This window comes from Heterodontus francisci, chromosome 7 (assembly GCF_036365525.1).
Source record: "Heterodontus francisci isolate sHetFra1 chromosome 7, sHetFra1.hap1, whole genome shotgun sequence".
Lineage (NCBI taxonomy): Eukaryota > Metazoa > Chordata > Chondrichthyes > Heterodontiformes > Heterodontidae > Heterodontus > Heterodontus francisci.
Genome location: NC_090377.1, coordinates 71,409,151 through 71,423,659, shown reverse-complemented (window position 1 = coordinate 71,423,659; position 14,509 = coordinate 71,409,151). Strand labels below are relative to the sequence as shown.

The 14,509-nt window shown below is 43.6% G+C and overlaps 1 protein-coding gene across 3 annotated transcripts in view; it reads right to left on the bottom strand.

The window, feature by feature from the left end:
* The window catches only part of cfap210 (cilia and flagella associated protein 210), a 113,935-nt gene that overhangs the window by 31,565 nt on the left and 67,861 nt on the right, over window positions 1-14,509 (bottom strand). For all 3 annotated transcript variants that reach the window (XM_068034561.1, XM_068034562.1, XM_068034563.1), the window contains one exon: window positions 14,105-14,310. In XM_068034561.1, the coding sequence (XP_067890662.1) occupies window positions 14,105-14,310 (206 nt within the window). The remainder of the gene's footprint in view (window positions 1-14,104; window positions 14,311-14,509) is intronic.

The window sequence follows — 14,509 nt, the reverse complement described above, 5'->3', positions numbered from 1 at the left end:
GTACCTGCTTTTCATGTAGTCAGAGCTGCTCATTATTCTGCTATTAACACTCTCTCTGGACTAATGCTTTGTCTTTCACCACAAGCATTAACACATTCTTTGCCTTTATCCCAGGACAACTTTTTTATTTAATCTCTCCTGCCCTATCAAACACCTTCCCCTTTGTTCTCTCCCCCCCCCCCCCACCTTCCCTTCACTTGCTTAAAACGTCATTCTTTTCTAACCTTTGCCAGTTCTGATGAAAGGTCACAGACCTGAAACATTAATTTTGCTTCTCTCTCCACTGATGCTGCCAGACCTGCTGAGTATTTCCAGCACTTTTTGTTTTTATTTACTTTCCTACCTGTCTTGGTGTCATCAGCAAATTTAGCTACCATACATTTGGTCCCTTCATCCAAGTCATTTATATAGATTGCAAATAATTGAGGCCCCAGCACTGATCCCTATGGCACTTCACTAGTTACTGCTTGCCAACCCAAAAAAGTCCCATTTATCCCTACTCTCTGCTTCCTGTTTGCTAACCTGTCCTTTATCCATGCTAATATGTTACCCCCTACACCATGAGCTCTTAAAGGAACATATGAAGATAGGAACAGGAGTAGGCTATTCAGCCCCTCGAGCCTGTCCCGCCAATCAATGAGATCATGGCTGATCCGCGGCCTAACTCCATATACCTGCCTTTGGCCCATATCCCTTAATATCTTTGCTTAACAAAAATCTATCTATCTCAGATTTAAAATTAACAACTGTTCTAGCTTCAACTGCAGTGTGTGGGAGGGAGTTCCAAACCTCTACCATCCTTTGTGTGAGGAAGTGCTTCCTAACATCTCTCCTGAATGGTCTGGTCCTTATTTTTAGACTATGCCCCCTAGTTTTAGAATCTCCAACCAGTGGAAATAGTTTATCTTTATCTAGCCTGTCTTTTCCTGTTAATATCTTGAAGACTTCGATCAGATCACCCCTTAACCTTCTAAATTCTAGCGAAAACAGGCCTAATTTGAGTAATCTCTCCTCATAACTTAACCCCTGTAGTCCAGGTATCATTCTTGTAAACCAACGTTGCACTCCCTCCAAGGCCAATATATCCTTCCTAAGGCGTGGTGCCCAGAACTGCTCACAGTACTCCAAGTGGGGTCTAACCAGGGTTTTGTACAGCTGCAGCATAACCTCTGTGTCTTTATACTCCAATCCTCTAGATATAAAGGCTAGCATTCCATTAGCCTTTTTGATTATTTTCTGCACTTGCTCGTGACATTTTAAAGATCTATGCACCTGAACCCCCAAGTCTCTCTGGACATCCACTGCACTTAACCTCTTCCCATTTAGAAAGTACCCTGCTCTATCCTTTTTTGGTCCAAATTGGATACTCTCACACTTGCCCGCATTGAAATCCATCTGCCACAGTTTTGCCCACTCACCTAGTCTGTCAATATCTCTATGCAATTTTATGTTATCATCTAGACTGTCTACAATGCCACCTAACTTTGTATCATCAGCAAATTTGGATATATGACTTACTATGCCATCATCCAAGTCGTTAATGAATAACGTGAATAATTGAGGCCCCAACACAGATGCATGCGGGACACCACTAGTCACATCCTGCCAATCGGAGTACTTACCAGTTATCCCCACTCTCTGTCGCCTACCACTCAACCAACTTCCTAACCATGTCAATAATTTGCCCTCAACTCCATGGGCTTCTACCTTAGTTAACAGTCTCTTATGTGAGACTTTATCAAATGCCTTCTGGAAGTCCATATAAATAACATCCATAGACATTCCCCTGTCCACTACTTAGTCACCTCTTCAAAAAATTCAATGAGATTTGTCAGGCATAACCTTCCTGTCATGAATCTATGCTGGCTGTCCATGATTAACTGAAATTTTTCGAGGGGTTCAGTCACCCTATCCTTGATTATAGACTCCAGCAACTTGCCCACCACAGGTGTCAGGCTAACTGGTCTGTAATTTCCTTGGTTCCCCCTTTCACCCTTCTTAAAAAGTGGAGTGACATGTGCATTATTATTTTGTATAATAACCTTTGATGTGGCACCTTACCAAATGCCTTTTGGAAATCCAGGTACACCATATCTACAGGTTTCCTTTTATCCACCTTATTATGTTGCTTCCTCAAAGAACTCTAATGAATTAGTTAAACATGATTTTCCTTTCACAAAACCATGTTGACTGCCTGAAACCATTATGATTTTCTAAGAATCCTGCTATAACCTCCTTAATAATGGATTCTAGCAATTTCCCTATGACAGATGTTAGGCTAACTAGCCTATAGTTTCCTGCTTTCTGTCTCCCTCCTTTCTTGAATAAAGGTGTTACATTTACGATTTTCCAATCCACTGGGATCCTTACAGAATCTAAAGGAATTTTGGAAGGTTATCACTGCATCCACTTCTTTTAAGATGCAAGCCATCAGGCCCTGGAGACTTTAGGTCTAATAGTTTTCCAGTACCTTTTCCCTGGCGATGGTGATTGTTTTAAGTTCCTCCCTCTCTTTTGCCTTTTGATTTTCAAGTATCTTTGGGACATTTTCTTAGTCTTCTACAGTGAAGACAGACAAAAAATACCTGTTCATCATTCCGCCATTTCCTTGTTCTCCATCCTTCTTAAGATGTGCCCAGAACTGCTCACAGTACTCCAGGTGTGCTCTAACTAGGGCTTTGTATAGTTGTACAGCTACCCCCTTGTATTCACAAGAACACAAGAAATAGGAACAGAAGTAGACCATATGGCCCATCGAGCCTGCTTTGCCATTCAATACGATCATGGCTGATCTTGGGCCTCATTTCCACTTTCCTGCCCACTCCCCATATCCCTCGATTCCCTGTGAGACCAAAACTCTATCTATTCCAGCCACATGCCAAAGACTTGCGGGTTGATGGGTAAATTAAACTGCAGTATTCCAGGTGCAGTCTCACCAAAGCCCTGTACAATTTTAGTAAGACTTCTTTATTCCTGTACTCCAAACCCCATGCAATAAAGGCCAACATGCCATTTGCCTTCCTAATAGCCTGCTGCACCTTTGTGCGTTCCTTATACGAGTATTGATGTCCCTCTGAACACCAACATTTACCAGTTTCACACCTTTAAAAAAAAAATCTGCTTTTCTATTTTTACGACCAAAGTGAACAACTTCATACTTCCCTACATTATACTCCATTTGCCATCTAGTTGACGAACTGATAGCGCACAAGTAAATAAATATGATCTGATAGTCGTTACGGAGACATGGCTGCAGAATGACAAGGACTGGGTCCTGAATATTGAGGGGTACGTGATATTCAAGAAGAATAGGAAGCTAGGTAAAAGTGGAGGGGTAGCACTGTTAAATCAAGGATGGCATAGGTGCAATAGTTAGAGATGACCTTGGTTCGGGAGATCCGGATATAGAATCGGTTTGGGTGGAGATGAGGAATAGTAGAGGAAAGAAGTCACTAGTGGAAGTGGTCTACAGGCCCCTGAACAGTAATCACAATGTAGGATGAAGTATACAAGAAGAAATATTAGGTGCTTGTGATAAAGGGACGGCAATAATCATGGATGATTTTAATTTACATATAAACTGGAAAAATCAGATTGGCAATAGTAGCCTGGATGAGGAAATCATAGAATGCTTTCAAAATAGTTTCTTAGAGCAGCATGTTCTGGAACCAACCAGAGAGCAGGTTATATTAGTCTTGGTATTGTGTAATGTGACAGGATTAATTAATGACCTCAGAGTAAAGGCACCTCTAGGTAGCAGCGACCGCCATATGATTGAATTTTACATCCCAGTTTGAAAGAGAGAAGAGTGGGACTAAAACTAGTATTTTAAACTTGAATAAGGGCACCTATGTGGGCATGAAAGTTGAGCTAGCTGAAGTGAACTGGGTTACTAGGCTTGGAGATAGATCAATAGAGAAACAGTGGCAGATATTTAAGGGGATATTTCAGAATACTTAGAATAAGCATATTCCTACTATAAAGAAAAATTCTAAGGGGAGAACCCACCATCCGTGGTCAAATAAAGAAGTTAAGAAAAGCATCAAACTTAAGGAAAATTGCGCAAAGATGCATGGTAGTTCAGATGATTGGTCAGAATATAAAGAACGGCAGAGAATGACTAAAAGATTAATCGGGAGAAAGAAATTAGAGCATGAGAGGAAGCTAACTAGAAATGTAGAGATGGATAGCAAGAGTTTCTACAGATATTTAAAAAGGAAAAGAGTAAGTAAAGTGAGTGTTGGACCTCTAGCGAGTGAGAATGGGGAGCAAATAATTGATAATAAAGGAAATGGCGGATGCAATGAACAAATATTTTGCTTCTGTCTTCACTATAGAGGATACAACAAGCATTCTGGCAATAGCTGTAAATCAGGTGGAAGGTAGAGAGAAACTTGGTGAAATTACAATCACCAGGGAAGCAGTACTGACCAAACTGATGGAGCTGTGGGCTGACAAGTCCCTGGGTCCTGATGGACTTCATCCTTGGGTCTTCAAAGAGGTGGCTAATAAGGTAGTAGACGCATTGGTGTTAATTTTTTAAAATTCACTAGATTTTGGTAAGGTTCCATCAGACTGGAAAGTAGCAAATATAACCCCTCTATTAAAGAAGGGGAGGAGGCAGAAAACAGTTAACTATAGACCAGTTAGCTTGACGTCTGTCGTGGGGAAGGTGTTAGAATCAATCATTAAGGAGGTTGAAGCTGGGCACTTCGAAAAACTCAAGGTCATCGGGAATAGTCAGCATGGTTTTGTGAAAGGGAAATCATGTTCAACCAATTTGTTGGAGTTCTTTGAAGGAGTGACATGTGCTGTGGATAAAGGGGAGCCCGTTGACATATTGTACTTGGATTTCCAGAAGGCATTTGACAGGGTGCCACACAAAAGGTTATTGTGCAAAGTAGGAGCTTATGGTGTAGGGGGTAACATATTAGCATGGATAGAAGATTGGCTGGCTGGCAGAAAACAGAGTATGCATAAATGGGTCCTTTACTGATTGGCAGGATGTGACGAGTGGAGTCCCGCAGCGGTCTGTGCTGGGGCCTCAACTTTTTACAATTTATATAAATGACTTAGATGAAGGGAGCGATGGCATGGTAGCTAAATTTGCAGGTGACACAAAGATAGATAGGAAAGTATGTTGTGAAGGGAACATAAGGAGGTTGCAGACCGATATATATAGGTTGAGTGAGTGGGCAAAAGTCTGGCAGATGGAGTATAATGTAGGAAAATGTGAAGTTTTTCACTGTGGCGGGAAGAATAAAAAAGCAGAGTATTATTTAAACAGAGAACAACTGCAGAATTCCAAAGTGCAGAGGGATTTAGGTGTTCTAGTGCAGGAGTCACAAAAAGTTAGTATGTAGGTACAGCAGGTAATAAAGAAGGCTAATGGAATGCTATCCTTTATTACAAAAGGAATTGAAAATAAAAGTAAGGATGTTATGCTTCAGTTAGGCAGGGCATTGGTGAGATCACATCTCGAAAACTGTGTGCAGCTTTGGTCTCCTTATTTAAGGAAGGATGTCCATGTGTTGGAGGCAGTTCAGAGGAGGTTTACTAGATTTTTACCTGGAATGAGCGAGTGGTCTGATGAGGAAAGATTGGACAGACTGGGCTTGTTTTCACTGGAGATTAGAAGAGTGAGGGAAGACTTGATTGGAGTTTATAAGATCCTGAACGGTCTAAACAAGGTGGATGTAGAGAGGATGTTTCCTCTTGTGGGTGAGTCAAGAACTAGTGGGCACTGTTTTAAAATTAGGGATCGCCCTTTTAGGATAGAGATGAGGAGAAATTATTTCTCAGAGGGTTCTGCAACTTTGGAACCTTTTGCCTCAGAAGCTGTTAGAGGCGGGGTCACTCAATATTTTTAAGGCAGAGGTAAATAGATTCTTGTTAGGCAAGGGAATCAAGGGTTATAGGGGGTAGATGGGAGTGTGAAATTCGAAACACAAACAGATTAGCCATGATCTTATTGAATGGCGGAGCAGGCTCGAGGGGCCGAATGGCCTACTTCTGCTCCGACTTCACATGTTCATATGTTGCCCGCTCACTTAACCTGTCTATATCTCTTTGCAGCCTCTCTTTGTCCTCCTCTCAGCTTACCTTTCCCACCGATCTTTGTACCATCAGCAAACTTAGATACATTACTCTCTGTCTCTTCTTCCAAATCTTTATTATAGAGTGTAAATAGCTAAGGCTCCAGCACTGATACTTGCAGCACCCCACTATTCACTGCCTGCCAAATTGAAATTGCCCCATTTATGCCCACTCTCTGCTTCCTGTCTGTTAACCAATCCTCTATCCATTTTACCCCCAACACCATGAGCCCTTACCTTGCCTTTTGTGTGGCACCTTATTAAATGCCTTTTGGAAATCCAGGTATACTACATCTACTGGTTCGCCTTTATCTACCCTACTCATTACATCCTCAAAAAACTGATAAATTTGTCAAACAGGATTTAAGGCCAGCTGTCCATGAGCCTTTTTGATTTTTTTCTGTGTCTGTTCAACCCTCTCTGTTAACTCGTCAAAAAAGTCAAACACAATTTTATTTTAACAAATCCGTGCTGGTTTTCCTTAATCAATTGTCACTTGTCTAAGTGACTGTTAATTTTGTCCTGGACCATCATCTCCAACAGCTGAGGTTAAATGGACTGGCCTGTTGTGGCTGGGTTTATCGTTACACCCTTCTTTGAACAAGGGTGTAACATCTGCAGTTCTCCAGTCCTCTGGCACCACCCACCATATCTAAGGAGGATTAGAAGATTATGGCCAGTGCCTCCACAATTTAAACCCTTACTTCCCTCAGCATCTGCGGATGCATCCCATGCGGTCCTGGTGACTTATCAGCTTTAAGTACAACCAGCCTTTCTAATACCTCCTCTTTATCAATTTTTAGCCCATCCAGTAACTCAGCTACCTTCTCTTTCACTATGATTGTGGCAGCATCTTCTTCCTTGGTAAAGACAGATGCAAAGTACTCATCAAATACCTCAGACAGGCTCTCTGCCCTTTTAGTTACCTAATTGGCCCCACCCCTCCGCTTCCTACCATTTTACTATTTATATGCATATGGAAGACTTTTGGATTCTCTTTTATGTTAACTGCCAGTCTTTTCTCACACTCTCTCTTTACCTCTCTTATTCTCTTTTTCAGTTCCCCTCTAAACTTTATATATTCAGCCTGACATTGAATTATCAACCTGACATCTGTCATGCACCCCCTTTTTCTGCTTCATTTTACTCTCTATCTCTTTTGTCATCCAGAAAGCTCTGAATTTGGTTTCCCTACCTTTCTCCCTCCTGGGAATGTACCTCAAATGTACCTGAACCATCCGTCTTTAAAGGCAGCCCATTGTTCCTTTACAATTTTGCTTGCCATTCCAATTTACCTGCGACAGATCTGTTCTCATCCCATTGAAATTGGCCCTCCTCCAATTAAGTATTTTAACTCTAGATTGCTCATTGTCCTTTTCAATAGCTTACCTAAACCTTGTGATAGGATGATCACTGTCCCCCTAAACACCTGATCCACTTGTCCCACTCTAATGCCCCAGAACCAGATCCCGCAATGCCTCATTCCTCGTTGGGCGTGAAACATACTGATCAAGAAAATTCTCTGAATACACTTCAGAAACTCTGGCCCCTCTCTGCCCTTTATATTATTATTGTCCCAGTCTATATTAGGATAATTGAAGTCCTCCATTATCACTACTCCATAGTGTTTGCATCTCAATGCAATTTCCCTGCAAATTTGCTCCTCTATATCTTTCCCACTGTTTGGTGGCCTGTAGAATACACCGAGTAGTATAATGGTACCTCTATTGTTCCTTAAATCTAAACAAATAGATTCTGTTCTTGACATCCTTGCTTTCCAGCACTATAATATTCTCCTCAATACTGCCACCCCTCTTCCTTTCTTTGCTTCCCGATCTTTCCTTATTTTCATTGACATTATCACCGTTATCTATTTTCAAGGGGTCCACATTGCTCCTGACCATCCTCTTTTTCCTAATGTAATTGTAAAATATTTTTGTACTGATTTTGATATCCTTTGTAAGTTTCATTTCATACTCCCTTTTTGTAGCTCTTACAACCTTTTTGCCACCCTTTACTGTTCTTGGTATCTCTCCCATTCACCAGGGTTTGTCCTTTTTTTTTTGCATTTTTTAATGCTTTTTAGTTTTATGTTGTTCCTTATCTCTTAAGTCATCCATGTTTTTTTTGGCAAGTATAGCTCTTGCTCCTTAGGGAAATAAACTGGTTCTGTATCCCATTAAATTCTTTTTGAACACCTCCCATTGATCTGTCTTTTTACCCATTAACAGATTTGCCTACTTTTCTTTGGATAGTCTTTGTCCCATTCCACTGAGGTCAGCCTTACCTAAATCTAGAATCTTAGTACTGTTTCACGTTTTGCCATTTCAAACACTACATTGGACTTGGTCATATTATGATCACTTTTTTTCTTTGGCCTCCTTATCTCGAGAGACAATGGGTAAGCGCCTGGAGGTGGTCAGTGGTGTGTGGAGCAACGCCTGGAGTGGCTATAAAGGCCAATTCTAGAGTGACAGGCTCTTCCACAGGTGCTGCAGAAAAATTTGTTTGTCGGGGCTGTTACACAGTTGGCTCTCCCCTTGCACTTTTGTCTTTTTTCCTGCCAACTGCTAAGTCTCTTCGACTTGCCACACTTTAGCCTCGCCTTTATGGCTGCCCGCCAGCTCTGGCGAACGCTGGCAACTGACTCCCACGACTTGTGATCAATGTCACAGGACTTCATGTCGCGTTTGCAGACGTCTTTAAAGTGGAGACATGGACGGCCGGTGGGTCTGATACCAGTGGCGAGCTCGCTGTACAATGTGTCTTTGGGGATCCTGCCATCTTCCATGCGGCTCACATGGCCAAGCCATCTCAAGCGCTGCTGACTCAGTAGGGTGTATAAGCTGGGGATGTTGGCTGCCTCGAGGACTTCTGTGTTGGAGATACGGTCCTGCCACCTGATGCCAAGGATTCTCCGGAGGCAGCGAAGATGGAATGAATTGAGACGTCGCTCTTGGCTGACATACGTTGTCCAGGCCTCGCTGCCATAGAGCAAGGTACTAAGGACACAGGCTTGATACACTTGGCCTTTTGTGTACCGTGTCAGTGCGCCATTTTCCCACACTCTCTTGGCCAGTCTGGACATAGCAGTGGAAGCCTTTCCCATGCGCTTGTTGATTTCAGCATCTAGAGACAGGTTACTGGTGATAGTTGAGCCTAGGTAGGTGAACTCTTGAACCAGTTCCAGAGCGTGGTCGCCAATATTGATGGATGGAGCATTTCTGACGTCCTGCCCCATGATGTTCGTTTTCTTGAGGCTGATGGTTAGGCCAAATTCATTGCAGGCAGCCGCAAACCTGTCAATGAGACTCTGCAGGCACTCTTCAGTGTGAGATGTTAAAGCAGCATCGTCAGCAAAGAGGAGTTCCCTGATGAGGACTTTCCGTACTTTGGACTTCGCTCTTAGACGGGCAAGGTTGAACAACCTGCCCCCTGATCTTGTGTGGAGGAAAATTTCATTTCTCCTGTATCTGACGAAGGGAGAACAGCATGTCAGCGGTCGATCTCTCTGCACGAAAGCCACACTGTGCCTCAGGGTAGACGCGTTCGGCCAGCTTCTGGAGCCTGTTTAGAGCAACTCGAGCAAAGACTTTCCCCACTATGCTGAGCAGGGAGATTCCACGGTAGTTGTTGCAGTCACCGCGGTCACCTTTGTTTTTATAGAGGGTGATGATATTGGCATCGCGCAGGTCCTGAGGTACTGCTCCCTCGTCCCAGCACAGGCATAGCAGTTCATGTAGTGCTGAGGAGTATAGCAGGCTTGGCACTCTTGATTATTTCAGGGGTAATGCTGTCCTTCCCAGGGGCTTTTCCGCTGGCAAGAGAATCAATGGCATCACTGAGTTCCGATTTTGTTGGCTGTACGTCCAGCTCATCCATGACTGGTAGAGGCTGGGCTGCATTGAGGGCAGTCTCAGTGACAACATTCTCCCTGAGGCTGGGCTGCATTGAGGGCAGTCTCAGTGACAACATTCTCCCTGGAGTACAGTTCTAGGTAGTGCTCAACCCAGCAGTCCATTTGTCAGTGATTGTGTCCCCTGATTTAGATTTGAGGGGGGCGATCTTCTTGATGGTTGGCCCAAAAGCTCTCTTAATGCCATCATACATTCCTCTGATGTTTCCGGTGTCTGAGGCCAGCTGAATATGACTGCATAGGTGTTACCAGTAGTCATTTGCGCAGCACCTGGCTGTTCTTTGTGCAGTGCTTCTGGCTGCTTTAAGTGCTACGGATGTTAACTCGCTGGGGGCTTTCTTATAGTTCAACAGTGCAATGCGCTTAGCGGCTATGATAGGTTCCAGCTCTTCATCATGAGATTGAAACCAGTCTGCATTTCTCTTCGCACGTTTGCCATAGGTGGTCAAAGCTGACTCATAGATGGCGTCTCTGATGTGGGCCCACTTGGTCTCACCATCCCCTGTGGGAGTGTTTTGAAGGGCTGTTACAAGTGAATTTAGAAATTTTTGTAACAGCTGTGGATGAGAAATTCTGCTCGTGTTGATGCGCGGGTGGCCCTTCTGCTTGGAATGATGCAACTTCTTTGGTCTGCGTCTAACCTTGCTGCACACCAGGGAGTGGTCGGTGTCGCAGTCCGCACTGTGGAAGCTGCGTGTGATTTGAACACTGTTTAAGGAGGCTCGCCTTGTGACGATGAGGTCTAGCTGGTGCCAACGACGCGATCTTGGGTGCCTCCATGAAACCTGGTGACAGGGTTTAGTGTGAAAGAACGAGTTGGTGATGCAGAGGTTATGATAGGTACACAACTCAAGCAGTCTCTGCCCGTTCTCATTCATCCTTCCAACGCCATAGCGCCCAAGGCAGGAGGGCCATGAGTCATGGTCGGCCCCAACCCTGGCATTAAAGTCCCCCAGCAGGAACAGGTGTTCGGTGTTGGGGATGCTGCTAATGTTATGGAGTTCCTCGTAAAACTGGTCTTTAGCTTCAGGTGGGGAGCAGAGTGTTGGAGCATAGATGCTGAGTCGGTGTACTGGACCAGAGGTGGTGAGCAGTTGGATGGACAGTATGCGTTCCGAGCCATTTGAGGGAGGCTGTATCATGCTGAGCAAGGGGTTTCTGATGGCGAAGCCCACTCCATGCTGTCTTGGTTCTTCAGGATCCCTGCCCTGCCAGAAGAAGGTGTAGTCTTGCTCTGCTAGAGATCCACTCGCGGGGAGGTGTGTCTCCTGAAGTGCTGCAATGTCTACATTGAGTCTACTGAGCTCGTTGTTAATGATGGCGGTCCTCCGAGAATCGTTGATTTGTGTAAGGTCTTCCGACAGGCCAGGACACATAGTTCTGACGTTCCAGCTTGCAAAGCGAAGGGCTGGTACCTTCTTTCCTTTTTTCATGTTGTTTGGTGCGGTGTTGCAGTCCACCTTTCGGGCAATGACCCTGAGCTCCAAGCACCCATTGAAGCAGGTGGACTGTAGCGGGACAGAACCTTATTGACCGGGGCTGCCCGGTTTGAGGCGGGCGGTAGCTGTCCAGTGAGGTGCGATGACCTCTCCCACCGACAAAGGCAACCTGTGGCACCCAATCTCTACGCCAATTTAGCTGGACTTATAACCCGTAACTGCTGCCTTCCGTGTTGTTTCAGTCGCTGTGAGGCAACTATGGAGTGACCTCTCCATGGTGCATGCCTGGGCGAATGTATGGAGGTTGAGAGTTGCCCAATTGTCAAAACCCCCCTCTCGGCCTTTCTGGTGGGGTCCAAAGGAGTGCAGAGCACGACGTTTGGCACCGGTATGGCTGCAGGAACTGCCGGAAACATGCCAAAGGTGACACATGACCGCCTACGGAGTTCCGCTCCGGATTTTCTGTTAGGGTTTACTCCCTTAGCCTTGGTCTCTCCCGAGATGCCCACAAGGCAGTGGGGTTGTTAGGGCCCCTACACAGGTGTAGGATGATGCCGGTGGGAGGAGGGGGTGCGAGGGGGAGGGGTGGAGGGAAGGGGGTTGTAAGGGGGTGGGGGGGGGTGCAGGGGGAAGATGGTGCGAGGGGGGGCTGGGAAGGGGTTGTGAGGGGGGAGGGGAAGTGAGCTGAGAGAGTGGAGCTGGGAAGGGGAAGTGAGGGGTGGAAGGGGGGGTTGTAAAGGGGGTGCAGGTAATAAGCCATTTCCTCAGTTCCCACCATCGACGCCTGGAAATCTGGTCCGCAACCTTCGGGAGGTGAGCGACATCCTCGTGCGCCGGTACCAGCATTGCCGACAGTGCGCTGCAGATGCTCTCCGAGACATCTCCCGCGGGCGCTTTGAAGTTGCAGCCGAGGAGCCGTTTGTGGCTTTTTGGGTCTTCGGGGCACCTTTTCGCAAGGTTACCCTCGGGTCCCACTGCTCCTTCTTCTCTTCAATGGACTTACCGCACGCCGTGACCGCGGACACTCTGGACGGTGAAGACAGCAGGATCGGAGATCAAAGTATCACCAGCTCTACTTTTCAGTTTCCAAAAAAAATCAATTATCTAATTTTACAGTGTCAGGAGTACTTTCACAAAGTTTATTATCGTTCTTGAAAAATGCCTGGGATTTATGCAATGAGATGAATTTTGAGGTTTAAATGCAATTTGAAGCAGCCATTTTAACTCATTTTATGATCACTATTAAATAAATATTCATGTACCGTTAGGCTGTTAACTAAATCTGGCTCATTACTCATTACTAAATCTAATATGGCCTTCCCCCTTGTTGGTTCTAGGATGTATTGTTGCAGCAAACTATTCCAGACATACTCAAGAAATTCACTATCTTTTTGACATGTGCTAGTCTGCTTATCCCAATCTATTTGAAAGCTAAGATTCCCAATTAAAACCACTCTGCATTTGTTTCATACTTGTCTAATCTCTGCATTTATACAATCTACCACTCCATAGCTACTACAGGGGGCTTATACACAATTCCAACTACAGTCTTAAATCCTTTTCTATTTCTTAATTTTACCCATAAAGTCTCCACTGCCTGCCTACCCCTCATTATATCCTCTCTGTTCTCTCAGCTACACAGTATTATTTCCCACTACACCAGTGTTGTGCTTCCCGTTGTCAGACATGTATTTAGTCTCGATTTGTATCAAATTATGGATAGTTTTGTGCCCTGATCTCTTGTTCATTTTGGAATTGGATTGAAATCCCGCAGCACATTTTACATTTGGTCCTTAAAGGGGCAGAAGAAGTTAGTCATCCCATCAACTTAAGCTGGATTCAAATCCAGTCTCCTGAAGTGAAAGGACAGGGTGCTAACTATAGTACCACACTATGCCCATGAATTTAGAAGTTGAGAGTTGAGAAGTCCTATAAATTTGGTTAAAATCTATTACATCCTTAATCTAATGAAATCTCTAAGCATGCATAAACTTATGTGAGTAGCTTCCAGATCAAAGGGGACCAAAATTCTGAACAGAGAAAGTCACTTAGAACTTTAGAAAAAAATAAAATGAGCATAAGCTCTACCGATACATGGCCAGTAGATTATTCCCAGAATGCCAGAAACGAGGAAATCATATGAGAGAAATTTTGTACAAAAAAATTGTAAAACATTCTCCCCAATTTTGTATGTTATTTTCCCAGTCTAATTATGTTACCTACAGTGTGCAACTTTTCCTGAATGAGGCACAAGCAGACAACTATTTCTATGACTTTGCTGATGTCTCTAGAGCTAGATGCTTGTTCCACATGTATCAGTCTTTAATAGCTAAGGCAGTCACGAGATGAAAGATCTTTAATACTTCGTACAGTTAGCTTCTCAATGGCTAAAAATTAGAAACCCAGATCAAGAAACAGACCAATAAACAAAGTTAAGCATTATTATAGTGTTGTAATCTCAACATTCATACAAACTTTAACATTCTCGTACCAACAGTGATTTCATTTTTGTCCATGTGCTGAGACTGTATAATTTCTTCAAAGTGCTGGATGATTTAAATGGTGTCAAACAGAATTTTTAAAATTATTTTGGACAAATTATAACACAAATAAATTTATTTCAATAACATAAAAGAAATTTATGCTATACTCACTGCTGTTGATGAAAATCAGCAAGAACCTTTCTCTGTTCTTTTTGTTTTATTATTTTTTGATACTCTTCATCCTCACCCAAGTTCATTCGGCGTTGCAATTCCTCCAGTTGCCTTTTGTCTTGTCTTTCAAGAAGATTTATTTTTTTCCGCTTTAGTTCTATCTGTGCTTCTCGTTCTTTCAAGGCTTCAGTGAGCATTAGTGCAGCCTACATAAAAATGTGTACACAAAATATAGATGCTTAGAATGTAGTTGGTGTTATAAATTGTAGGCACAGACGGGGTTATAAACTATAGGCAAAATTCAAGGAATTTATTCACATCAACTGAACTCCAACACTGAATTATAGCTTTTAAATCCCAGTTCATCATTTCTAATTATAAGTCACTAACAAATTGTTCATGTAT